The sequence below is a fragment of the Porites lutea genome, chromosome 12 (assembly GCF_958299795.1).
Source record: "Porites lutea chromosome 12, jaPorLute2.1, whole genome shotgun sequence".
Lineage (NCBI taxonomy): Eukaryota > Metazoa > Cnidaria > Anthozoa > Scleractinia > Poritidae > Porites > Porites lutea.
Genome location: NC_133212.1, coordinates 18,616,911 through 18,644,680, shown reverse-complemented (window position 1 = coordinate 18,644,680; position 27,770 = coordinate 18,616,911). Strand labels below are relative to the sequence as shown.

General features: G+C 40.0%; 2 protein-coding genes across 2 annotated transcripts; one reads left to right on the top strand and one right to left on the bottom strand.

Annotated features, from left to right (window-relative positions):
* Positions 1-788: 788 nt before the first annotated feature.
* Positions 789-18,850, bottom strand: LOC140953578 (calcium homeostasis endoplasmic reticulum protein-like). The gene is made up of 19 exons (XM_073402993.1): positions 18,570-18,850; positions 17,679-17,846; positions 16,370-16,536; positions 15,677-15,865; positions 14,473-14,549; positions 13,506-13,743; positions 11,948-12,017; positions 8,690-8,794; positions 7,511-7,653; positions 6,851-7,071; positions 5,516-5,765; positions 4,982-5,115; positions 4,020-4,136; positions 3,741-3,872; positions 3,403-3,561; positions 3,229-3,305; positions 2,591-2,682; positions 2,133-2,211; positions 789-1,319 (listed from the first exon to the last, which is right to left on the bottom strand). Exons 1-19 carry the CDS (start codon positions 18,610-18,612, stop codon positions 1,240-1,242), a joined length of 2,541 nt encoding a protein of 846 aa, XP_073259094.1. The 5' UTR covers positions 18,613-18,850; the 3' UTR covers positions 789-1,239.
* A 79-nt stretch (positions 18,851-18,929) lies between these two features.
* Positions 18,930-27,413, top strand: LOC140953579 (glutaryl-CoA dehydrogenase, mitochondrial-like). The gene is made up of 15 exons (XM_073402994.1): positions 18,930-19,081; positions 19,592-19,624; positions 19,935-20,069; positions 20,851-20,913; positions 21,118-21,178; positions 21,314-21,423; positions 21,767-21,896; positions 22,659-22,743; positions 23,354-23,485; positions 23,934-24,037; positions 24,348-24,417; positions 24,496-24,551; positions 25,419-25,507; positions 25,611-25,686; positions 26,700-27,413. Exons 1-15 carry the CDS (start codon positions 18,988-18,990, stop codon positions 26,761-26,763), a joined length of 1,302 nt encoding a protein of 433 aa, XP_073259095.1. The 5' UTR covers positions 18,930-18,987; the 3' UTR covers positions 26,764-27,413.
* Positions 27,414-27,770: the final 357 nt, after the last annotated feature.

The window sequence follows — 27,770 nt, the reverse complement described above, 5'->3', positions numbered from 1 at the left end:
AGAGTGAAAATTAGATTTCAATTTATGACTTGGTTTTGTAAAAAGGTTAACATTAAATAATGATAGCAATAGTAATAATAATAATATTTGGAAGGGCACAGGTCTCTAAGCTGCGGGATTGCTGCTTAGACATGGCTGAGAATCACAACATAATCAATAATAATAACAATAAAACTGGGATGACACAACAGCTCAAGCCTCAAAGGCGCGATAGGGGACGAGGTTTCTTCGATGAGAATCAAATGCAGAGCTGTGACTAGGGGTCGGGCGGGGAATTTTCTCCCGGCTAGTTTTACAGGAAGAAAAAGGTAATTTGAATCAAAAGAACTTCCTAGCTGCTCAGTTCCCCGCCTATTAACTACACATACCGGGCTACTTGAAATTTTGGTGAAAAACCCTGGGAATGGGATATTTTTGTGACTAGGAGTGAGATTTGACGTAAACTTATATCTATAAAGAAGGAGGGAAGAATGGGAAGAGGAGTCTCGCTTATGACCCTGAATCACAAAAAGAACGTAAAAGATTTTAGCGAAAGGAAAATTATTGCACATTCTTGGTTGATATAAGATACTCCTTGTCTTTGATTTTTGAAAGATAGTCAAGGGAGAGAGGTGTCAAAGATAGATTATCTTGCGGTGGATTGAGTGAATTTCAGTGGGGTAGGCAAGGCAATTATTGTGTTGAACTACAATGGAGGCGAGCAAAACATGTTTTTCCTTGTCTCGACCTTAATATTCGAGAGCCTAGAACAGACTGCACACCTTTCGACTTAAAAAGGTCTGAAACAATTTTTATGTGATGTAATATTTAATTTTCACTTTCCAACGTGCAAAGGCAGGACAAGGGAAGAAATTCCCCAGGCAGTCGTCTAGTCGGAAAAGAACAACTTCTTTTCGTCATCTTGTCCTGCATCGCCAAGATAATCAGCTCTTTAGTCTCGACACACTGCAGTTCTTGCATCTTTCGCAGTTCTCGCTATAACTGTACAAGAGAGTGTGCAAGACTAGAGCTTGCTTTCTGGCATTCCCTTAGAATATTTAGTCTATTAACAAAACCGAAAACTGCAGGGTTTTTCGAGACATCAACGAAAGTTTTCAAGACAGGTTCTCGTTGAAACGCTTAGTCACGTTGCTTGGCAACACCGCCTGGATAACGGGCTGATCAAGTAACACTTATTTGATTCAAAGTGTTTATCGTCACCAGGGTCCCGCCATTGACGCTAATTGACTGCATGAACGATCATCTATCCTCGTTTTTCTCTCTCCTGGCTGCCTCTTTCACATTTTCTCTTCTTGCAGCGGCTCTTTCCTCAGATTTAGCTGAGAACGAAAAGAAAACAGTTTACGTTTTTAGCTCCTTTTGGCACCATGCGCTTATACTCCAAGACGAAAAAGATAATTGAGATTTTAACTACAAAGTTTTTTGACGAAAAATGAACAAATTAGAGAGAAATAAAATTATAAACAACAGAAACTGAGTAGTACTTTCTCGTGGTACTTTTAATTATGATGTTCAAGATGAATGTAACTTTTCAGTCTTTGGATAAACTCATAAATGTGATTTTTCAGAAGAACGTTACTGAAAGGTACTTTGGAACTGTCCTTTATTACCGTAAATGATCGAGTAAGCATCGCGGCGCGTCTTTCATTTCCCCCGTTAAAGATGCGGCGCTTATTTTAACTACAAGTGAAACATTGAGGGGAATATAGATAGAATTAAGTCACGCGCGTACTAGGTATGCACAATTTAATATAAATTATGTATACCTCGAACTGTTATAGGAACCCGGTTTCAAGAGTTTGTTTTTACATTAAAACTTTACAACTCACGAGTTGGTCGAGGTCTTATTTCTCAAACCATATGGTTTTCATTACGTCAAGCGTGATAAGTGGGGCGTGAGAACCCAAATTAGCACCGCGGCGTTCATTCGAGAGCGGCGCTTATTTAGTTATTTTCGGTAAAGGTGCGGTGCTTAATCGACCATTTATGGTACATGGCTGAATCCGCGAACATAAAACCTCTTCTGGAGGAGTCCGCCACCGGCTATGACTGAAAGGGGATCATTGAAAACAAGTGAATGCTGAAAGTGTTAATTTCATTGTTCTACTGCATGAGTTGGCTAAAGTACTTACCAATGCGAGAACCAATGAAGGAGTAACTTTTGCTTTTTCTGTACGCTTCAAAAGGATCGTTCATTTCACTTCCAACTCCCTGAAAAGTGACAAAAGTGATCGTTAAACTAATGTTATGGTTCATAAAAAGCAACTGGTATTTTCTAAATTACGAGTCTGATCTGTAACAAAAAAACTCACAAAAAAGGACAAAACACTTGGAAAAGATCTGGCCCGGGTTACACAAGCGTTGAATAGCGCTATCCACCGGATAAATCACTAATCAGGGGATAAGTATGAGGCTAGTGGATAGCGCAATTGGTTTCCCTGCGTGCAAATTCCCTGGGGCACTCTAGCGGCGGGGCGTTCTTCCCTCTTCCCTCTCCCACCCCCATACTCCCAGGAGCTCCAGGAGATAAATGCGGGGGATCGCGTTGCTCGCCTTTGCCCGCCTGTTGGAAACAACAGTGGACCCTCACCTTGTACTTATCAAACTTATCCCGAACCTCCCCCCCTGATATCGGATCACTGATTCCTTGCTGGCTTCTCCCCAGGCCTGCTCCGCCCCATCCTGTAAAAATAAAAATATATATATATAAATTAATTAATAGATCAATAAATAAATATTACGCTAAGCAGGCAACTATAGCGACAGCAAGTTAATTTCAAAACTGTAGGGAAAAAAATTAGGGTGTTTGTTTAAACTTTGAATGTTTTAGTCGATTTGCCGTGTGTATGCGTTGTAGGTAATTTTTGTTTTTCTTTTGTTTTTGGGTATGGTAATGTCTGCTAATGAAGTTGAAACAAAAGACAAATAAAAATTACCTGAGATGAAAAAATTAACTACAACATATATATATGCCAGTCAACTTCTCTGTGGGTTATTTTGAGGGTCCCTAATGAAGTTCTTCAATCCAGTCATCAAGACCCAAATTTTCATTCAGTCCTGTAATCCCGAGGGTTGTTTTTGCCATCCCGCGTCCCGAGCACTCGCCCCCATTTTGCTTTAAGATCCTGCATTCTGCACTTTAAGTAAGGGAAATCCCGCATCCCGAAAAACTCTACTTGGAACTCTCTATTTCGTATGGTGAAAACAAGCATTATTCCAACAACTCACCCATTTTCTTCAGCATCTGATGTCCTACATTACTCTCATCAAGCCTTTGCTCGGGTACCTTGGATGTATAAGTTGGACTGAAAACAGAAAACAAGAGGTAAATTATAAATTGACCATTCCTCGAACCGTTTGCTACTATATACCAACAGGAATGGTGTAAAATCAACCACTTACTGAAAACTTGGCGGCGTTGGGCTTCTACCAGGACTTCTGTTTGACTTGAACATAGGCGAAATTGATCGTGAACGGGATCGAGAGCGTGACCGTGAGCGTGACTTTGAACGAGAGCGTGACCTGGAGCGAGAACGCGGTGATCTTGAACGTGAGCGTGACCTAGACGTACGGAAAAGGATAATTAAAATATACTTGCTCTCTTGGTGTTGTCACGCAACGCTTCTTCCAATAAGTGACAACTCCTTTCTTGATTGGTTGGGTACGTGGGAGGAAATGAGAGGTGTTTTCACTTTTAAAGCCTCATCTAATTACACATTAACAATACTATTACAATTTACCTTCTCCTTCTTGGAGATACAGACCGACTGCGACGCCTCCTGGGAGACCTGGAACGAGAACGAGATCGCCGCTGACGAGGAGACTGGGAACGAGATTTTGAACGGCGGGGTGATCTGGACCGGGACCTCGACCTAAGAGGAAAGAATAGTCTTTGAGGGCATGCACAGAGGCCTTTTCCGAGTTTAGAGCAAAACTACCCTCGTAGGCTAGGAGATGTAATGGTAGGTGACAAAATGTCATCTTTGGTGTTTGTTAGCATCTCAAGGTGTTTTTCTTACCTTGATCGGCTTGGTGCGATTTCTGGGACTTTGTTTTTCTCTGCTTCTTCGCGGTCCTTGATATACCTCAACTTTGCTTTGTAAAATTCAAACAGTCCGCTTTGTTCCCATCCTTCACTGGAGAACAAAAAACACCAATTTGCTTCATGTTTTTAGCCGACGAAATCAGAGAAAAAAGCACATGAATTGCTAGATAACTGTTACAGAGCGAGCTTTTTAAGCTTAGAATTAAGTTTAAAAGTTACTTTAGCAACTTGGCAAAGATACTTTTCCCAGAAAAAAGGCCATTTCCGGGTTGCACCAGGCCTCTGTTTCAAGGTGAGGATAAGAGCGAAGCCATTGCTATGAAAATGACTTTTTCTCACGCAAATAAAACTTATTTCTACAAGAAAGGTTTTGCACTTAGCCTCGTTAGATAGGCCATTTCCGTTTCGAAAAACCTATTGGAAAGCTGAAAAGAATCGACTAGACTAGGAATGCCTTTGCTTCTGTCAATTTAAGAGACATACGTTAAGCCTCGGTGCAGGCAGCCAATGGAAAACCGCAAGCAACCGTTTGCCCTCGATAATTGAATTTTGTTTTTATATAAGCCTCATTAACGCATTAAGCCCCGAGATCAACAAACAAATTCTCCAGACTGATCTCCATACCTTTACTTTAAGAATAATTGAGAGAATTTGGTTTAAGATCATAGCATTCTCCCTTTGGTAATCAATTTATTAATTCTCATAACCTTTACTCTTGTGGATCTGCTGATGTTGTTAGGAGAAAATTGGTGTTGGTCACTCTTGGGACCTAAACGGTTAACAAGAGCACCCTTTCATACTGGGCAAACTTGACAAGGACCAACTTGCCCGTGAAAACGAGGCTTTTCCCTGATTGGTTGAAAAATTCGCACGAGATTTTTCCAGCCAATCACAAAATTGCTCACCACGCTGAATTACAACTACTCTCAAACTAACCTGTTCCTGGGCCTTTCATGACTTGGTGGACTATAAAATGCTTCAACCGCAGCTAAAAGCCGTTCACTTGGTGGCTGAGGTGCGGGTAGACGTAGCATGGAAGGATCCAATGGTTTGTAGTCCACATCTGATAACTGTTTAAAGATAACATCATATGTTACTGTAGGTAGCAACGGTCAACGCACAGAAAAAAAAAAGACGAACCCTGGAGGATCTAGTCAGCATTATACAATGATGTAAATACTGCGCGCGCTGTGATTGGTCGTTGCCCATTATCTGTTGGAGTACAGATAAATGGATGACGTGACGGGAAACTTGTTTATCTTTGTTTTGTTAAAAATGGCGCGAGGTTTTGAAAATGTTTGTGAGATTATTGAGGATAAAGCAAGTGAAAGCCTCGAAAAACGTTAAGCAGGAGCTATTCGCAAAGAAAAAAATGGAGAAACGGAGACAAAAAGAACTTTACAACAACTAAAAAGAAACATCTCTGACACATTTATCAGTCAGTGACTGCAGTTGCTGCAGGATTCTTACCCCCACAAGCGGTGCCATGAGGCCTGCCGGAAGCTCGTAGTACAATGCCGTAGGTATAATAGGCTCGGGGGGCGGGGGTTCCGGAGGCATATCATACTCATCCATACCATACCCCTCCTCATCTTTCGGCCTGCCGTGATTGTACTCATTCACCATCGAAGGCGGGGGACCACGACCTTCAAACTGATCGAATTCTGACCGCTGGTGTTGGTAGTCAAATTGTTGCGGGGGTCCACGGAATGGAGGCGGTCTGGATAAAGGAAACGTGGAAATACATACTCAGTTTCGTAAATTCATGCGCATCACAGTTTTGTAACAGTAGCTCACATCTATTTAAAAATACAACTAGTAATAACCAAATGTTAGGGAGAAGGGGCGACAACGATCAAAGGTCTAAACGCTTTTGCTCCAACGCTGTACTTTGCGTGTTTTTCGTCACAGATGGTCAAAACACGCGTGATCAGATTACGAGTGATAGAAGGTCCAAACGCACGTGATCAAATTGCGTTTTGTGCATTCCATTCATTCTTAGTAGAAGTCCAAACGAATGCCGGCTACATATATGCGACGCATGCGTAATAACAACCTGAAGATTAGGATTGCGGGCTCCTCTTGTCGCCCGCAACAATTTTCCGTTGTCTATACTTTTGTCGACCACAGAAAAACCCACCCTTTGAGTATTCCGACGTCATTTCTTTGGTCGATGTAAGTGTATAGACAAAATAAAACTGTTGCCTAGTTGTTTTTAAAACAACATTTCAAGTTCTAATTGTCCATTTGCGGCGAAGTTCCTCGGAAAAACCCGCGTGAGAGACAGAGAGAAACAAATTATGTCAGGGTTTGTCAAGATCGGTAAGGTGTTGCGCGAAACGCCTTCTACTTCGCCTAGATTGTATCACCTCTCTTTTTCAGGCTGTCATGGGTCGCGCAGGAAGCAGCCGAGCACAATAATGAAAAAAGCGGCAAGGTTCTCGCTTTGGACTACATCTGCTAAGAAGTCAAAAAACAGTCTCTCTATCGGGTTCAAGTTCGTTAAATGGCTCTGACAGGAAACTGCGTGCGTGTAAATGCGTGCGTGTAATTGCATGCGTGTAATTGTCTGACTGGAAAAGAGCCGGTGTCGCCCTTTCACGTTCGCCCCCGTTCTAGTTCGACCTTCGATCCCGATGGTGACTAGGGTTAAGCACAGACTACAGTGATGAGAGCTACGGGCTGACAATTTAAGGCTGTGCACTGACTGTAAATTAATAGTTAGCTTTTATTTACTATTAGGTTTGTCAATAAGAAGAAGACGGGGGAAGGGGAGAACTAGGATAAATCACAAAATATACTCACCTTCCGTGGAATCTCTCATCATGAAAGTTGGGTGGAGGGTGACCATACATTGGAGGAGGATGTCGGAAGTCGGGCATATAACCCGGCGGGGGTGGAAAACGAGGGGGGAATGGAGGGGGACCATGACCAAAGTATTGATCACCATAAGGAGGAGGGAAGGGAGGCGGATGCTGAAAATGCCCCGGCCCCGGTTGGTATGGCGGCTGTCTTGGTACATCTTCCTGCGCAAAAAACAAAAAAGTAAAAAAAATTGTTTTATTAACTGAGGTGATAAGGCTCGTTTACAATGCACCAGCGTAAAATGATCAAAAGCTGAAGTTTCGAGCACTAGCTCTTGGGACATCCGGTCAACTCGCTACCAAACCATCTCGCCATCAAGCGAGATATACCGAGGTGGTTTGCGGTCGTTTCGCTAACGTTAGTGAACGGGACGTCGGCGAAACAACTCGTAAGCGAAATGACCGGTCACTGGGGAAGACGACAGATTCTAAAGTTTAATACGGCTTGACTGAATGGATCGAAACTGAAGACAAACAACGCGATGGAATGTCCAAGGCTGGAACCCAGACTTCCAGATCTGAAGTTTGAGGCATTGAAAACCTTTAGTCTAGCACGCCTCCACAAACACCAATCAACTACAACACAGAAAACACATTTTACCCTTTTATCAGAGTCTTCTGTTGTCGCTTGCTCAGTGACTTCTTCCTTGATTTCACTCTTTATAGGTTCCTTCACCTGTTGATCGTTTTCTTTGCCTCTGGTTTCTTGAGAAGCAGTTTCTAATTTCTGATCTTGTGTTTTGTCTGAACATTATAACCAAAAACAGAAGACAATTAACTCCCTCTTAAGCGACACCTTCACTTACACAGACAATTAGGGCGCTTTCAATTTGTCAGAAAGGGGCGGTCGGACCATTACCCTACCAGTCAGTTTGAAATAGGCTTTTTCAAAGAGTTTTTAGTTTCTCCTCCGTGCATACTATTTACGATTTGACTGATCTGGCTGGAGAGTTTTGATTAAAAGGGAAATTGTGATTGTGACGAGAATGGTTTGAAAGCGCCCTTAGAGTTCGTGTTTGTCATTCTCATGGCCATAAAGGTAAAGGGGCCGGAAGTGTTACCTCACTTTTCATTAGTGAAGTATGGTGCCACTAGACCCATCGCTAAGCAGGGACCTCCAGCCATACATAACCTTCTGTACCCGCAACATACAAGCTTGAATTTATTTATAATATTATTCCTTTTTTCGACTTTAAAACTTAGCGCAAGTGCTGGGGTAAGAGAAAGGACACAAATCCCCTCCAAGATATTAACACCTAGACATGCACAAGCATGGCCCTCTCATGTCGACAGTATAGGACAAACCTCGACATTACCTTCTGCACCCACCCCACCCCCTCCCCAAATCCTGCAAATTTGTCCTTACAGTATTGAGTTCTTCAATCATTTTATTAAACTCTCTAGCAGAAGGAAAGCTCTCTAAATGACCAATTACTGCGGATCCAAATGGTGTCTGTCTTAAAGACAGTCGACTCTGAAATGTGATAAATGCCTTTAGATATCTTGAATTCATAGTGAGTGAAACCATAAGAAAGGCATTTAAGTTTGCATTTTCCAGTGAAAGGTTTTGGCTTTTCTTCCAGCTACTACCTAAACTTTCCCAAATTCCTTTTTGATTCTAGCAAGCCTGGACATAAAGCTTGAATTCCTCTTTCTAACACTTCATTAACTCTCTTTGCTCTCGGTACTTGGCTTTCACATATTGACTTGTCTGCAACTGTAATAGAAATCTAAATTTACGACGTAGCAAACAAGAACAGTTATTCGTCAAATAGTTTACCTTCTCTTCCTTGTCCAAGTTGCTGGTCGGTCTGTGGTACTTGTTGGTTTGCCTGCGACTGTGGATAATACTGCCGATATGGATCTGATGACGGTGCATAATAACCTTTGAAAGAAGCCAAGAGTATTAATAAAGTTTAACTCTTAAAACTCTTGATATGACAATAGTTTACAGCTGTACTAGCCAATGCGAAATCACAGGTGAGGGGAGAGTACAGAACATGCCCTGTGCCCTTTACTCTTTTACTCTGAACAGGGATCAAAAGCCAAAAAAACCCCGACTCTTTTCATAAAAATCCTATAAACAAATGGTACCTTTGATTTAGTGAAGAGGTTTCCTTTGAATGGTAATACCACAGGATTTTATTCAAAGACTCAAAAGTAACAACTAGTAACTTCAGTGGAACCTCCATGTGCAACCACCTATCCAAAACACCAAAACCTACACAGTTTAAGTCTTAAAGTTGCAACCTCTCATAAAAGACAACCTCCTGTAAGCGACCGCGACCTCTAATTGAGGCCGACGGTTAAATGATTTTCTATTGTTTTTAACCACTTGTAAGCAACCACTAGACGAGTTTTACGATCTCTTATGATCTCTGTGTACACTATACTACTTAGAATATAAGAAGAACTTTAGTAACAACATGAAAGTGCACAAATCGTAACTAGGGCATTGCACGCAATAGATTCTCTTCCTTAAAGTAGATGTGCCCGGACTTCTTCTCGGAAGAAACCCCCTGTGGTTCAATTCCTCGTAAGAGACAACCTCCCGTAAGCGACCGCTAAGTGTTCGTACTTTGGGTTCTTGCTTCAGGGAGATTCGACAATTATTACCAAAGTTTAGGAAGTGTGAAATTAAGGCCTCTAATCCATGCTCAAACTGCTCTTGCTCTGACGCTGGTACATTGCATAAGTTTCAAGTGATACCGAGAACAAACACGCGTGATTAGATTGCGTTCTTTGCAGTCAAGTCTAAGTAAAAGCTAACTAAAAAAACGCCAAGCATGGGTAATATAGCAACCATGATAACAGAACTGCGGTTACCTCATGAAAAGCGGAACACATAACTCTAAGAATATGTGTTCCCCTACCCAAGAAACACATATCCCTAACGATCTGTGTTCTCCAACCAAGAAATCACATATCCCTAGCGATATGTGTCCCTATCCCATATCCCTACTACTCAGTGTTCCCCTATCCAGGTAACCATATCCCTAGTGATATGTGCTCCTCTACCCAGGAAACATATATCCCTAGTGATATGTGCTCCCCTAACCAGGAAACACATACCGTAAATCCTCTATTTAGCCCCCCCTCTCCAATAAGCCCCCCCTTTTCAGAGGAGGAAAGTTAATAAGCCCCCCCTCTCTATTAAGCCCCCCCCCCCCCTCCCCCTCCCCCAATCCTTATTCTTCACAGAAAAAATTGACGATCAACGTGGACTGATCAGTTATGGTTTATTCAGGCTGAAAGTTCATATTGTTTTTGGTCTTTGGCCGCATGACCTCCAACTTCATATGCTTAACTTTCTCAACTTTGCGCTCTAGTTCTCTGTGGAGAACATTTTTGAAGAATAAGAATTTTGTTTTTGTTACTTTTAGGTTCCCACAAGTGAAATAAATACTTTTGACTGTGACTTTAATTGTACAACGCGTAAGTCTACTCGGTCTCATACCACGGTATTTTTGCTACAGGTGATGCGTTTTGCTAAATTAAATAAGCCCCCCCCCCCCTCAAAAGTGCTTGAAAAAAATAAGCCCCCCGGGGGGCTTAATAGAGGATTTACGGTACTGTAAAATTCCAAAAATAAGCCCCTCCATGTATAAGCCCCTCCAAATATAAGCCCCGCAAAATCGTTACGCAAAAACCCTCCGTTAAATCACCCCTCCGAATATAGGCCCCCGGGGGGCTTGTACTTGGATTTAGTAATGCAATGCAATGCAATGCAATGCAATGTAATGTAATGTAATATAAGCCCCGAGGCTTATTTTCGGAATTTTACGGTATCCCTAGTCATATGTGTTCCCTACTTAGGAAACATATCCCTAGTGATATGTGTTCCCTTCTCAGGAAACACATCTCGCCAGTGAAACGTGTTCCCCTACCGAGGAAACATATGTCCCTAGTGATATGTGCTCCCTTACTCAGGAAACATACCGTAAAATTCCGAAAATAAGCCCCTCCATGTATAAGCCCCTACAAATATAAGCCCCCCAAAATCGTAACGCAAAAAACCCTAGTGATACGTGTTCCAATGCCTGGGTGTGATATCAGACGTCTGATGTCATATGTCTGATACAACATGTCTGATGTCAGACGTCTGATGTTTATTGTCTGGTGCCTAATCTCAGATGTCAAATCAGACGTAGGTAGGTAGGGAACACATATCACCAGGGATGTGTGTTTCCTGGGTTTTCCTGGGTAGGGGAACACATGTCACTAGGGATATGCATTTCCCAGGTAGGGGAACACATATCTATAGGACGATAAGTTTCCCAGGTAGGAGAACACATATCACTAGGGATATATGTTTCCTGGGTAAGGGAACACATATCACTAGGGATATGTGTTTCCTGGGCAGGGGAACACATATCACTAGGGATATGTGTTTCCCAGATAGGGGAACACATATCAGAAGGGATATGTGTTTTCCAGGTAGGGGAACACATGTCACTAGGGATATGTGTTTGCTGGGTAGGGGAACACATATTTCAAGGGAAATTTGTTCCAGGAACACATATCTCTGGCACCAATCAGAAGCCAGAACGGCGGTGACCATTTGGAACTGGTCTGGTAAGACATTGTCCCCAGGGGCTCTTCTCGCCGTTCTTTACTTTTCTTCGTGCCCTATTTTTCCGCCCTTTTGGACTTTCCCTCGCCCCCACTATCTGCCCCTGGGTCTCCGAGGATGTTCTCAAACGGGCGAACACATATCACTATGGCTATGTGTAATTATGTATAATTGTCAGAAGTCTGAAATCTAACATCAGACAACAAACATCAGACGTATGTCATCCCTAGTGATATACCTATCTATATGTGTTCCCCAACCCAGGAAACAAATATCCCTAGCGATATATGTTTCCCTACCCCTGAAATACATATCCCTTATTAATTGTTGCATTTCTCCAACAATTTACAGACAACTCTGCTTGTCGACCTGTCCTCACCACTGACCCTTTAAGCGGGGTAATTTCAAGCATAACTATAGAGCTTAGTCACATAATAAAAGCAAACTAAAACAAATGTTTCAAACCTTGTGGTCCAAATACTTGCTCTCGTGCTGCGTCAACTTTACTCTGAGCACCTTCAGCATTTTTCAGTTCCTTGAAATTAAAATAATCGACACTGAATCAAAAAAGGTCTTATAAGTGAAATGTATCAACTGACTTTTACCGAAAAACCAAATGAGCAAAATGCCAAAATTCTGTTTACAGTGTTTTCACATGACATCAAACGGCCATGTTGGTGTTTCAAACCAATCCTTTGCATGGGAGTTGAACTTTTTTCTTATATAAATGCTTTCTTTTGATGCAATAAAATTTTCATAGAGAAGCGGAGTGAAGTTTAAGTTAATCCAGTAAGCATCATTGATTGTAAGAATTTGAATTGTTGTACAACTAAAGAAGATCTAGAGGAATGAGCACAGCACAAGAGGCCACTTCAGGGCCTCTGATCAACATTAAATTTCCCCTTGTAATATCAATACTTTGTAAAACAGAGTGGTTATGAGAATTACAGACATGATCACACAAGACAAATTTGCTTGATATTTTATCAACTTCTCCCCTCTACTTCTGTAGGAAATGAATAGGGGCAACAAATGAGAATTCAAATTTTGATCTTAGGGTCTAAAGGGTTAAAACAAGATTTTTTTATAAAGGCCTTGCACTTGTCCTCCTCAGGGTTTTTGGAACTTGAAATAGGCTATTACATATACACCCTGCGTGGATCCCAGGGGGGGTACTCGGGATTTCAAGTAACGGGGATGATCGAAGGATTTTTTTGGGTTTGAAATTTTCGATTCCGGGATTTTTTTGGGTATGAAAATTTGGCAAGTATTTTTTTGGGTAGCTTGATTTGAGTAGGGATTTTTTGGGGGTATTAAAAAGAATCGGTAGTGCCCTGGCTGCGTAGTTCTGCGAGTAAAGTACAAACAAACGTGTTTTGCTGTTGTTTAATAGTTAACTATGGTGTCGCTTTTCATCGCACGTGTTAGGCATGGGATTTTTTGGGGGGTTAAGTTTTGGTCCAGGGATTTTTTGGGGTTTTGCTGGAAGCCCTAGGGATTTTTTTGGGTCTTGACTTTTTGCTCCATTCGATCATCCCCGTCACTTGAAATCCCGAGTAGCCCCCCTGGGGCGTGGATAGTAGGGAGTTTAAGATATCATGTCAGCTACAGTAGCGAAAAACACTTAAAAAGTGAGCTTACTATCAATTATGATTATTCTATCTTGCTTAATACTTTGTCAGCTGTAGGCTGGAAATAAATTCCTAAAAAACCGTACACAAGTTCACTGCTTACTTACATCCTCCCTAAAATTTAAAAATAGGCATTTTCATGCCATAATATTATTGTGCAATGACATTTAAGAAATGCACAAAGAGTGCAACATGAAAATGTGATGCTCTTTCAAAGTTTTTGGTTTGCTAATCTAAGCTGCTCCTTTTTTGATATTCCCCTTACTGTTATCATCATGACATCTTAAACTAACTCCCTATTAAATAAATTAATAACACCAAATTTCAAAGTAAGATTGTCTCAGTTATTATTATTTTATAAAATTACATGTAACATTTCTAATATTATTAACCTGCAAAAGTGATGATTCAAAAAGATTATGGCTTTCCCATATTCCTAGAACTTTTGTAGTTTTTTGCAAGTTTTCTGCTGTCTCTCCCAGCTGTGCTGAAAAGAACACTGGTACAACAACATCTTCAAGCGCTTTACGTAGCTCCTGAGCCCCCTTTCGCTGACAGTGATGAAGAATATCATTGATCAAGTAAACTATGTGAAGTTTGTGTTGAAACTGCATCCCAGGACCAAGAGCTCTGAGAGAAATAAACAGTGAGAAAGTGTGCTTTAGTTGTCAGTAAAAATTAAAAGTTAAACCCTATTAGTCTTCACAAGTGGTTAAAATGAAACTTTGAGAAAAATCCTAAAAAATTAATGCATTTTATAGAATATAGAAAAACAAAATTAACACCTTAGGATCTCACCAACAGACTCAAAAGTTACAACTGAATACTAAACAACTACCACCATGCAAAGTACTGCTTAAAAGGCTTTTTATAATATGTGAATGGAACATGTATTAAACACCATAGGATTTCATCCACACACTCAAAAGATGTAAAATGTTACTAATCTCCCTCCACTATTGACTCTTAGACAAAAAGGGTTAGGAATTTAATATTACTGTTATTACTGTATTTTCTGTTGGGCTCTCCATCCTTTTCATACGCAAGAAGCATGCATAGCTGGCGGTATTGTGTACTAGGCGAGTGAGATTTGGCGGCAATACCGCCAGCTGCACAGGCTAATATGGAAGTACCTCAAAGGGGTCAGTCTCCATGAAAATTTCAAAGTGCATTGTACAAACACTCAAATCAAACAAGATTAATTTGTGAGACTTAAGGTAAATTGATTTTTGATTGAGTAATAACTAAATGCTTGTTTAACTCAATCTGTAGTAAAAATTATGAAACCCAGTACTATTCAAGTAGGTCTTTGGCATCAAGCCAGAATGCTTGATTGTTTGTGAACTAATTTTTACAAACCTTTTCAGCAGGTACTGGGCTATCTGGAAACTGTGGGTAGGAGTCTTGGTATTTGTGAAGATGTAGTTCTTGCCATTCTAATATAAATAAAATTTATTATAATTATTCATTCAAAATATTTCTCCATGTCTGATCGGCTAAAATTCCATGCACAATTCATCGTAACCAACTACTGTCAACCAACTATGGAAGAATTTTCCAATATGTGAAAAAATGACATCAGTTGTGCAGCAGAATTGCCAGGAAGCTGAACAACTATTCAAGAAGACCTGAGGACGAGGTTGAAAGCTGTTTTAGCAGTGAGTAAAAAATGGTGGAACATTTCACTTGTTCCACGAAGAAGAAATAGGCAAATTATTGGCTAAAAACATAGCAAGAACAGCAAGAAGACAACTCAATGGACGACATCTGTTATTTGGAGAATATTTGCAGTACTGAACAACCCTTTGAATCCTAGACTTGCCAATAAACGGGATATTGAACTTAACGTTGATGGAGGTAAGCATGTTTTAGCTTGTTTTTCAACTAGGAATTATTTTGAATAAATAATAAATAATCTCGGAGTGTGTTATCACCCTGATAACACCCTCCTCGATCTCCATAATTCTTCAGATGATACTCAGCCTCATCCAATAATAGTTAATTAACAAATAACAGTATCAACCAGAACATAAAAGAGCCTGATTGAAATCATGACATATCAAAGCCTTAATGCCTGGTCAATTGCATGACATTTAACAATAATGTATTCCATAAGTGCACGTTGGATATGAGTTGGCTATAATCATCTCATATCCGACAAGCGTGAGTGGAATAATTATTGTTTTATTAAAAACATCCACAAATTATCAAAAATTCATCCCAACTTTATTTGTGAAAACAGCCAACTTTCAGCTTGTTTTTAATTTTAAGCAGACACGTACAGTAACATGTACCATATTTGGAGGGCATGGTATAATGGCTCATATACCATGATGGTTAAGCCAATCAGAGCTCTAGAATTACATTATCCAATGATTCAGTTTTTCATAATAATCATTATTATATAGCCACAAACAATAAGCACAATAAAAATAATAATATTACAGCTTTAGCCAATAAATTTCATAGGGTAAGCATCAATAGGTTACCGAACTGTATCTTATGAGAGACATCTCAAAAAACAGGGCATACATGTACCAAAAAACCATAGTTTCAAGCTCACCGATATTGACTCCTTGGTGCATGACTCCATGATCTTGTGAAGAAGATTTTCAAGCTCTGTTAAATCCATCTCAGTTTCTTGTTGGACAGGAGTTGGGGCAGGGGGAGCTTGGTACATGGGAACAGTGGCCGCTGCGGCAGCAGCAGCTGCCGCCGCTGCTGCTTGGGCCTGCTGCTGAAGTACCTGCATCTAAGATGAAAACAAAGGGAAGTGTAGTCACACTGAGAATGATCCTGAGAGATAAAGATGGGCGGGTGAGATGGGTGGGTGTCTCACAAGTTACATGTAGAAGGTGGTTCTAGTTTTTGTATCCGTGGCCAAAATCCTATGGTGTCTGTCAGCACTTTTCAAGTTCCATTTAATTTTTCAGTCTTCTACACCCTTAAATTTTCATTTGGTACATACTTGGGTGGGAAAAGGTAATTAATGTAACAATATTATTTTTGTTTGCCCTTTTTTAGGGACAGGCCATTAGAAAACTTATGGGGGGGAGCGGGCAAAGTACAAAAAAAATATTTGCGCAAGGGAAGATTAAATGAAAAAAATTCATGCATGCCGATTAATCCTAAAAAATATTCATGCTATGGCCTAAAAAAAATTCGTACAAGGAATTTGATAACAAAAAGAAATTCCTGCTGCTCGAAAATTCCCCTCCCTCCCTCCCTATAACTTTTCTAGTGGTCCGTCCCTTACCTGTTGTTGTGCCTGTTGCTGAGCTTGTTGCCATGGTGCTGAGTTGATTGACTGTTGCACAATAGCCTGTTGAACGAGATGAGCTTGAGGATTTGTGCCGTACTGTGCAGCTGCTTGCTGAACAAGCTGCTGTTGGTTCTGCAGATGTTGTTGAGTTTGCTGTTGAGCTAATAATAAAAAAAATAATAGTCAAACTCCTCTGTTATCATTTAAGGTACAAAAAGGAAATTTGGAGGGTTTATGGAGCATCAAATTTCCAAACTAAATGTATGTAATTCACATTATTTTATTTCACATAGTCTGTGAATGAAATAATAAAACTGTAACCATTAAAGAGTGGTGAACTGTTTATCAGGCGGTCTTAAGTGGATCAAAGCTTTTACCCTCAGGGCAAAAAAGGTTGGTACACACTAGGCGCCAAGTCTCAACAATGCTTTGCCACAACACATTGTCGTGACAGGTTGCTTTATATGTACCAGAGAATTTTTGTGAAAATCCCGATCTCCACCACACTGTTTTGTTATTGCAATAAGCTGCATAAACTCAAACTGTTTTGATGCTGTTTAACTTGTCACAGCAACAAAATCTGCTCACAGAGACAATGATTTTTGAAAAATTCTACAGTAGAAATGAACTATGTTTCTGTTTGTGGCAATTTATGGCCACACCATGTAGCTGGGACTTGTTACCTGAGCTGTTCACAAGGAGTGGTTTATAATAATAATAATAATAATAATAATAATAATAATAATAATAATAACTTTATTAATCTCCTCAAAAAGGCTTTTCAGCTTAATTTACAACGTCAAATATCTAAAACTTAGTTTTCCAAAAATACCCTTAAAAAATGCGGTTTTATTTTTACTTTAAATACATCTAAATTAGTGATAGACTGAAACTCATCTGGGAGACTACTCCACAGCTTTTGGCCTCTGAAGGTAGATGTGCGCCGACCTGCAGCCGTCCTACAGAGTGGTATATGTAGGTGGTCCCTATTCCTAGTGTTGCAGTTGCGCACTTCCGATCTGGTTTTAAACTTCTGACAAAGATATGGAGGTGCAAGTCCATTTAAGTATTTAAATACCACGGTAGCATCCCTAAATACTATGGTACCATCCCTAACTGCAAGTTGTTTATCACCGTGATGTGTAGCTGTGACTTTGTGCCAAGGGTATTCCAACCTTAAGTGTCAACTTTAATGAAAGCTACCTGTAGTGTTTTACCAATTTACTGTTTGATTTTTATAAAAAGTGTTCTTGCAAATGTATTGCAATTAGCAAATTGAAAGTGGAAGGTATGTTAAACTTACCAATTTCAAATGAAACTTTCCATCTGTAGTAGTTGTAGTACTCTCCACCAAACAAAAAAGCAAACTTTGGATTTCCTTTCTGCTTCTCTTTAGTCATCTCTTCAAATTTACTGCCATTTCTGGCCACAAAATTTGCAAGTTTGTCTATAATGTTCTTCTGCTCTTGATCTAGGTGTAAATAATATTTTTAGTTAGTTGACTCTACAGTTGTGGCTCTCATTAATTTAGAGATCGCAAGGGAATTTGATGTCAAATAACTTTGATAAAATCTGATTTCTAAAACACCCAAAGCCAGAAAGCTTTTGATATCTAGTACAAGATTTTACTTAGCAAATTTCAGGGATTTAATTGCAGTAGGAAGCTGACGGTCCTGTTCTCATTTTTCAAACACTTGTCTGTAAGTTTTCTTCACACAAACTTGATAGATAGAAATGTATGAAGATACAATTGTAAACTTTCCAATGAATTTACATACATGTAGTTCAAATTTGTCAGGTTAACTTTTTAGCCAGCTGCCTATAACTTTCAAGCTGAGAAAACTCCAATTACACAACACGTCATACGACATCTACTCTGAATATTAAATCACCTGACTGATGATGGTTTGAATCTTGATTAGTACTATTCTGATTTAGCCTGAGAACAGATTCTGGCTACAACATATGCACATATCTACTATCTATCGGGTAGCCTTAGCCTAGTTAACAAGAGAAATTTACTTGCCTGAACTGCAAACAAATTCAGTTTATTAATCAGCTTTCCTGCAGCATGGTAGGGGACGGTCTACCCCAAAAATCTAAACATCTGATGATAAAGTTTTACTCAACTGCATATTCCTACTGTACTATTCTCTGATCACATTATAACAACAGATCAAGCTACGCTGATTACCTTCAGGTGCAGGAAAGGGTGGATTCTGCGAAACGCCAGCCATCTTGCAGAGTTAAGTCCAGCACCCCCACGGCAACTTGAAATGAATGATTCAAAACACGGCGTTAAATTGTTGAAACACACTGGTATTCCACACCGAAGTTCCTTCTGTATGAATCCTCAAAATCAATGGAAATCAATTCGGTAAATGTAGACAAAATGCCTCTAAAAAGACATATACTTTTAGACTTCAGTTTCTCCCGAAAGAAGCCGCCATGATTGAACTAATTCGTCCCAGTCTTCTGCCCGGGGAAATGCGCAAGCGCAAAAGCTTCTTGCGCAATGCTCGTCTCCAGGGTCTTCTCGCTTTCCAGTGTGGAAAAGGGATAAGGAGTGCATTCAGATCAGAGGGGAATATCGTCGCGAGAAAGTTACGAAAATGGCTCTGAATCGTGCTCTTTGGCGTTTTGTGACTCCAGGAAACAATATTCTTCTTCTCTGCCGTGCTCAGAGTTCGGCGAATGCAGCGATCGGTATCCTTTTTTACGAAACACTTTTCGATTTTTCATCAGCCATCACTGTCAGCCACGGTTTTTCAATTGTTGACATGAATTTGCTAACACCAATGTAAAAAGCGCCTTAATGTTTATGCCTCGTTCTTTAACGTGTTACGACAATGGCCCGGTCGGTTGTTATGAAATCGCTCTGAGTGGGTGATCCGCCCGCCAAATCGCGATCGAAATTTTGTAGTTTCGACAAATTTTAGTAACGTCATCTTTGTGGAACTACACTTCGGTTATCTTTGCTTGTTTCTGACATATCACTATCACACTCGGCAAGTGTGCTGGTTGTGAGGCGCTCTTTCCAGCGATGTCGATGAATATTCGCTGACAAGCAGTTGTCAAAAGTTACTACAAAACCGCCGATGAGTTGATTCGTAAGTTACCGGTAAGCTTATGCAATACTTGAGACGAAATTAGCACATTGCTAAACAATCTGAAGAGACGTTGAGCATTTGGTTTTCTTAACTTTTCAAATAATAGCACAAAAATCGCAAGATAAAAAAGATAAATTTGGTAAGTATGCGAGCCATTAATTTAACCACATTAATAAAGAGGGCCCAAGGTGTAAACAGTTGTGGAGGTGTGAAGGGGGCGTTGTCATGTTCAAGACCACCATCAGCCAACAGGCCTAGGAGTTGTTCAAGATAATCAAAATGTTTCAAGGAAGTACCCCATAAAAACAAGAATATCAAGACTTTTTAACAGTTCAGGTGTTCTTTGTGAGAGAGTGGAAGACTACAATATTGGTGGAAACAAAGAAATACGTTGCAGTCTAATTTACACTGAGATTAAATTTGACGCTGTCATTTTTACATCTACTTAGTAAAGTTCAACTGGCAAGATCCACTTAACTTGGAGAGTTGTCTCACAGAAGAAGAGGTAATAGTTAGGGATCAGATTAGAGATTACTGCCAGGAAAAGCTTATGCCTCGGATTCTGATGGCAAATAGACATGAAAGTAAGTATAAGCCTTATGATTGAAACAACTATAAAAGGCCCATAAATGCAACAGTCAAAAATATCATAGCCTGTGAGCAAGCTCTCCTATTTGGGCGAGCAAAGCGAGCCGCGCGAGAACGCAGGACCGAGCAGCAAAGCCACGAGGGGCCAATGAAAGGAGAGCTTACAACGATCTCTCGTAAATTTTCATCTGTACTTCGCCCAGACAAAGGGAAATACCATTGGCTGAAAAATGATGTTCTGGAAATTAAAGTTGATTGATAACAGGCCTAGCCGCCCTGCTCTAAATAAATTTTCGAGCTTCCCTTTCTACTCCCCACCCCCCACAGTTGCGTCTCCTCTCGCATGCCGCTAACGCGTGTATTTTTCACGATATCCTCCAAATGGAGAGCTTGCTCGAAGACTAAAAATATCATTGAATGAATTATGGCAGCATGCAGTTATACCTTCACTTTACAAACCACTTACTAACAGACTCAAGGAAAACCGACAAAGATAGCATTACTGGATGGTCAATTTGACCAACGACAAAATAACCCTTAAGCCGTTCAAAAAGGACTTCTTGACTGCTTAAGTATCTTGAACTCTACAAAAAATGGCCAAGCATGCATTGTTTGCAAAAAATTTCAGAGGTGAATTAGTCTGAAAATAAAATCAGTTGACCTTGAAAGACAACAACATAGCTTACTTCCATTTTGCAGTCATGTGGCCATTAATTTCTTCAATCCAATCAATAAAAGTGTATTTGTTAACAGATTTCATGTGACTCTCTTGTTTAGCATTTGATAAAGATATTATGAAAGAAATGGGATCACTTGGAGTTCTTGGTTGCACAATTCAAGGTCAGTGTTTTGTTTAAAAGCTTCTTAAATGATGTCAAACATCGATTCTCCATTATTCATTAACTCTTGCAAACTTAATTTTGTGTGAGGTAAAGTATTGGTGCCATGCATAGCATAAATAAATTTTCTGGATTTTCCCAGTTAAGCAGAAAACTGAAGTCAAGTCTTTTCTTGTTACTGATCTCAGTTTCTGTTTTCCTCCAGGTTATGGATGTGCAGGAGTTTCTTCTGTAGCTTATGGTCTTATCGCAAGAGAAGTTGAAAGGTTTTGACAATATTGTTTCCCTATCTTGCATGTATACGTGGTCTAATAACTCTGTTCCCTATTTGCCTTCACACACTACAACAATAGTTTAAATTTACTGAATTTTTGAATAATTTCTTTATCTTTTACCTGCAGGGTGGACAGTAGCTATAGATCAGCAATGAGCGTCCAGTCGTCTCTGGTAATGCACCCTATTAATGCTTATGGAACAGTGGAACAGAAACAGAAATATCTCCCAAAGCTAGGTAAGACTTCATTTTTTTACCAATGGCTTCTAAAAAACTCCATAACCCTCCCTATGCCTCCCCCAACAGGACTTCGCGAAGTGACCCAACCCCAGGCCCTTCCAAAATTTTCTTGGCCCTGTCAAGTCACAATATTAAAAAATGACAGCCTCCTAGCTAGGTAGTGATTACATAGGGAAAAATTTGGACTTTCATTTGCCATTGTTGTAATAAATTCTTGATAAGCAATTTTGTTCACTTTGACAAACAAGAAGCTTTAAAAAAAGCCTTCAACCTAAGGGGGATTATTGGGTTTTATTTCAAGAGATAAAGATGTTTGATTTCTGTTGCTGATTGTCAACAGCACGAGGTGAGCTGATTGGTTGTTTTGGTCTGACTGAACCAAATCACGGCAGCGATCCCGGAGGCATGGAAACAAGAGCAAAACATAATCCTGCCGCGAACAGTTACATCCTTAATGGATCAAAGTGCTGGTGAGAAACATTTTCTCGAGGACCCAGTCAAACTATCTCTGTGTGTACTTGTGCACATTTATCTAGTAATGACCACTACTTGTGGGTGAAATTGAATTTAGGAGTTGTCCAGGCCCCAGTTGTTCAAGAGTTAGATAGTGCTATACACCGAATAAATCACTCTCCAGTGGATAAGTTTCCAATTGGAAAACCAGTTGCGCTATCCAGTGAATAGTGATTTATCTGGTGGATATAGCTTTATCCACCTGGGGCCAGGTCCCTGTCCCCTGGAAATTTCCTCAGAGGCAAATCCAGGGACAAAGGTACGGCCATAATGGGAATCTGTTTGATGGAGTAATGGTCTGAAGCTGTGGCTGAAATTATTGGTTTGGCTGTGTTGGCTGAACTGGCTTTTGGGAGAGGCATGTATAGCATGTATAATGTATAGACTGCAGCCAACTTGTCTACAGGGTATGCAGGACTCTAAAATACTCTTTGGTTCATCTTTTGCAAACAGTCTCTATGACTCAGATTGGATTGGATTGGATTGATCAGTCCGAAAACTTCGAGTACATTTACACTGTAGTTTTTGGGTTATTAACCTGTGAGCAAGCTCTCTGGGGTTCACTTGCGGCGGGGCGAGCAACCTTGCAGGTTACTAGCCTATTAAAAATGACACAATCTTTGTAAAGAACAAAGAATACAGGAGATTACAGAGATAACTTTTTTTTGTGATAGGTACATTATTCATTTCAGTTTTTCTGATGATCCGTTTTGTCATAGGATTACAAACTCACCAATAGCTGATGTGTTCGTGGTTTGGGCAAAATGTGAAGATGGAAAAGTTAGGGGATTTATCTTGGAAAAGGTTCGTTCCTCCAAAAAATGCTGGCCATCTCTATGTGATGTGTCAGCTTACATACTTTAGATAAACGCTTCACATGTAAGGCGCCAAACAGCAAGCACTAGATTCAAGTTGAGAAATTCTCAAGATAGAAATTGAGCAGATAGAAAAAGCTCAAAACAAAATAATTTTGTGGATGAAACTGGCATGAAATTACTGATTCCCTTGTATTTATAATGAATAGTAAACGACAAGTATTAAGGGAAACTTGGTCACATGATACAAATTCTGATTTGCCATAAACTTGACTCTAATAATTAAATCTCTCTAATATGTTAATCATTTCTCACAAGAGATAATTTGTATACATGTACGTGGTGTAGATGTTGTGGCTCAATTTTATCCTTGGTTAAAATCTTCTTTTCTTTTGTTTTTGGGATATGTTAATGTGTGCTAAAGAGTTTGAAACAAAAGAAAAGAAAAGAAAAGAAAATTTACACTTAGGATAAAAATGAATGACAACATAGGCATAGACGCATTGAGTATTCATACAGCAGTGTTGAAGTTTTAAGTCTGGGGGCAATCCAGCATTGTCCTTCTAATCCTACTTCTTCTTTTCTTGGTTTTAACTCAGGGAATGAAGGGACTTTCAGCTCCTAAAATTGAAGGCAAGTTTTCTTTAAGAGCATCCGTTACAGGCGAGATTTTCATGGAGGATGTTGAGGTGCCTGAAGAAAACCTGCTACCAAATGTTGAAGGACTGGAGGTGAAGTGATATTATTTTTTCACCATTTTCTCATATCTTTCATGTAACCTTTACTATGATGGGAAGAATCTGTAAGAACTGTTAAAATATACAAATGTATTGAGAGAGGTGTATTGCCCCCCGTGAGAGGACATCCAAGACAGTCTTGGATTCTGGATTCAATGCTATGGATTTCAGATTTCAGGTACTGCATTTTGGATTCCAAAGCCCAGGACTCCAGGTTCCACATACAAAAATATCCGGAATGCGGAATGTGGATTACCTTACGTAGTTTGAAGTGTATTTTGCTGGGGTGATCACATCGTTAAATTATACATTGTTTTTTTGGGGGGAAAAGGGCAGGGAGGGTAAAAATTATTGCCACTTCTTAATTTTTTGTGTAATCCTCCAAAAATACCCAAACTAACTTTATTATATATTGTTTTTTAAAACATTATTTGCTAACCAGGGTCCGTTTGGTTGCCTAAACAATGCTCGTTATGGTATATCCTGGGGAGTTCTTGGAGCTGCAGAGTTTTGCCTGGCTACAGCACGACAATACACTTTAGACAGGTAAGCAAGAGGAGAAGAAAGTCTAACTATTATAGTGCTTAGTACTCCCTTACATGTACTTTGCTGTCCTCGATTTTTACAGCACTCTTCTCCAAACACTACTTCGTTAGAACACAGCATTTAGTCTGAAATGTCTCAGACACATGATCAATATCCATAGTGATCCATAGTCTGTTAACAAAATAGTGGCAGTATCTTAAGTAACACTTTATATATTGCCACCATTTTGTAAGGATCCCTTTTGATGTTTAGTATTGTTTTGTATTTTTTAATGATTAATTTCTCTTTTACTTAACCATCATTTTTTAAGACATCAGTTCAAGAGACCTCTTGCAGCAAATCAGCTCATGCAGAAAAAAATGGCAGACATGACAACTGAGGTTAGTTTTATGGTCAGCACTTTTTCTAATTTGTCACTTTTTTAAGAGTTAAATCATATCTAACACTTTATTTCTTAGATTGGTATTGGGCTTCAAAGCTGCCTTCATGTTGGACGACTCAAAGATGAAGGAACGTAAGTAAACCTCTACCTTTTAAGCTTCATTTTTAATTTTTAATTTAGAGACGACTAAAATTTAATTGTTATGTTACCCTGGTTCGAGCGATTTAATTTGTTTATCCTTAAACGATTTGAAATCACTCCTCAATTTTTCAAAGCCTTTAAAGAGATAGAACCTTTGGAACAGAGGTAATACTCCATCTGCATGAAACTTCGCAGGGGGTATTTTCTTTTAGTGAAATCCAACTAGTGGTCTATTATCAATGCTGGGTTCTGATTGGTTGAGCTACTACCAGGCTATATGTTATAGCCCACTAGTAGCGAAAAGTGCGGGCTTTTTGGCGCAAAAAAGGATTTGAAGTCTAGCTTTAACTAGCTTAACTTTTTTTATTCTCAATATTTTTGACCAACTAGTTGGGTTTTACTAAAACAATTATTCCTCTCGCCCCCCTCCCCGGGATGAAACTTGCAAATTACAGTAGTACAGTAGCGGGCGTGGAAACAGTACATATTTTCTGTGGAAACTGTCAACGCTCTCAGAGTTACAAAGGTCTGGCGATTTTGTTTTTTTGAATTCGCAGTGGTAAGAGCAGTCTTAAAATGGACTCTGTTATATCACAGTACATGCAGTATACATACTCAAAGCAAATAACCGCACAGGAAGTCACCCACAGGCCATTGGGAAAATGTGCAGGAAAAAGTACGCAGAAGCTTGGAAAGTGTGAAAAATCGCCTTCAAAAACGCGCAGGGGAAAATAGCTCTAAGAAAACAAGGACGTGAGAGAATCAAGGCTGTTTTGGGGTTAACTTGTTTGGCTGAAATATGGCGCGCAAGTTTTGTGCGCAAGTCGTTATTTAACAGTACTGTTTATGCTTTTGTAGATGGTGCCCAGAGATGATATCTATGATCAAGCGCAATTCATGTGGAAAAGCACTTGACATAGCCAGGATGGCCAGGGACATGTTAGGCGGTGAGTTTAATTTGTTCTTATCAACGTTTCGTAACCTTACTGAGAAACGAGTGTTTATGATTACTTAATTGGACATTTCTCTCTCATTTTATGGCACATACAGGAAATGGCATCTCGGATGAGTACCACGTGATACGTCACGTGATGAACTTGGAATCCGTGAACACGTATGAAGGTAACTTCAAATTTTTTACAAAACCTTACAAACGAAGCAGCTGATTTTTTGCCGTCCGTTGCGTTCATTTCTTTATTATTCTAGTTGGTTGAGAGAATACAGCCTCGAGCAAACTCGTTTCCAGGGTACTCTCTGTTGATGAAGAGAGGACCCTGGGAACGAGGATGAGGCCCGATGTCGCACTTACAGTAACCTGCGATCAGGCGATGTTTTAGCAACGACGACGGCGCGCGACGCCTATTTCCCTTTCGTAAACTGTCTTTGCCGTTTTTACCGGTTGATGGCCACCATTTGTAACCAAGCCCTAAGTCATGATAGTTGTAATATATTTCCTGGATTAAGTTTCAATATGGTAAATAATACGTTTGTGAATAGTATTTCAAAGAACAACGTTGAAGCCCAAATTGAATTTACTTCAAAAGTTACGGAAAGGGCTAGCTAGGGTCATTTGTTACTGATGTATCAGTTAAGAAAAACAGTTTGCTTGTTTATATTTTTAATTTTTCCGGAATTTTGGCGGCTCGTTTTGGTAGTGTAGTACCCTGCTAGCAGAGTCGCTTCGATCTTTCCTAGATAAGTCGGGAAAGAGGAAGCGACTCGTTCCTTCCTCTTCCCGACTTATCTAGGAAGATCCAAGGAGACTCTGTTGGCAGGGTAGTAGTGTATTGGTAACATGTTCTGAAAATGGCAGCGACCGTTAACGAAAGGGAAAACTGCGACGGTGACGATAGAAAAAACTTCACGAATAAAATGAATTCTCGCGTTGTTTCAAACTTCATCGCGATTGTTTAAACTCGCTCCCTGACTTAGATTCGATGTCCATGTGGAGGGAATCTTTTCACCAACAATGTTTTTGGATTTTCCCCCTTCGTAGCCTGGACATTAATTGTCACTGTAATGTTCAGCCTCAGGTTCAATCTCGTGAATGATCATCATTTGTTGGACTTGAAAAAGCTTCGAAATTGCTCTTTACTGTCTGCTTATAAATGTTTCCGACATCTTTTCTTCTCCAGGAACACACGACATCCATGCGCTGATTCTTGGAAGAGCTATAACTGGAATACAAGCTTTCACAAGATGATTAATTAACAAGAAAACAGAAAACAGCCACATTCAGACTTCAGTTATACCAAACCAACGACTAACACATAATCTCATTTTGCCCGCCGTGTCTCATAATATCGGTTGTATGACGAGTTAGCGAATTCCGCGGTAAAAATTTCTGGAAGAACTAAGTATGTTTTCTCGAGAGTAGCTAGAGAATTTCTGGCAAATTTTGGGAGAGGAATCTTCATCGATCTAGGCGACCAGTTAATTCCTTCCGGGTTGTAAGTAGGTACATCAGTGCCACATGGTCATCCGGTCTTCAGGACAGACGGCGAGCGTAAGCCAACGCGACGAATATGGCGAAATCCTTAGTAAAAATGCGAATGCTTGTTCTTCTAATATCATCGCGATTATTCCAACTTTCTCAGGTCGTTATCGTTTGGGTGTAGGAATTGTTCGTTGTTTTCGATTCTTCTGTTTTGCTCTGGTGATCGACACATCTTCAACAACAGCGAACTATCAAACTCACAGAGAGTCGAGTTTTAAAGAGTGTAGAAAAGTTTTAAAAGAGTTGTGCGTATGAATATTATTGGAACGTAGCTATAAGTTATAATCAGGAGTATTTTTTTTTACATTGACTTTATGTCTTGTGCTCATTAAAAGTGAGGAAAAGTTAACATGAAAGTCTTATTGTTGTTCATCTAGACTGCGAGCGGTCTCTCTTTTTCTTAAGATTTAGTGAGAGCTAGAGCGGCGAAGCCGCGAGACGCGTGAAACGAGGGCTTCTCGTGCCTCTCCCGTCGCGCGCCATCAGTCACGCACGTGGCCATTTGCGTGTCTCGCGTTTTGCTCGACGGACTACAGAAAAAAGAGAGACTGCTCGTAGTCTATTGTTCATCAATGCGTGTTAGCAGACAATAATGGTAATAGAGCTCTCTCCTCCGCGCGCAGATGCTGCCGATCGAAAAAATAGCAATCCCGCTAGAGACGATGGGATGATGCCTTTTCCCTTCCCATCGACCCCCGCGCGCTTTCCCCGTT

Coding starts and splice junctions, on each gene's coding strand:
- LOC140953579 (XM_073402994.1), top strand. CDS start 18,988: ATGGCTCTGAATCGTGCTCTTTGGCGTTTTGTGACTCCAGGAAACAAT. Junction 24,038..24,347: donor CGACAATACACTTTAGACAG/GTAAGCAAGAGG, acceptor TCATTTTTTAAG/ACATCAGTTCAAGAGACCTC. Junction 25,508..25,610: donor GGCCAGGGACATGTTAGGCG/GTGAGTTTAATT, acceptor TGGCACATACAG/GAAATGGCATCTCGGATGAG.
- LOC140953578 (XM_073402993.1), bottom strand. CDS start 18,612: ATGGCTGGCGTTTCGCAGAATCCACCCTTTCCTGCACCTGAAG. Junction 17,847..18,569: donor ACCCTTTCCTGCACCTGAAG/GTAATCAGCGTA, acceptor ATTTACACCTAG/ATCAAGAGCAGAAGAACATT. Junction 12,018..13,505: donor TTGAATCATCACTTTTGCAG/GTTAATAATATT, acceptor TTTAATTTCAAG/GAACTGAAAAATGCTGAAGG.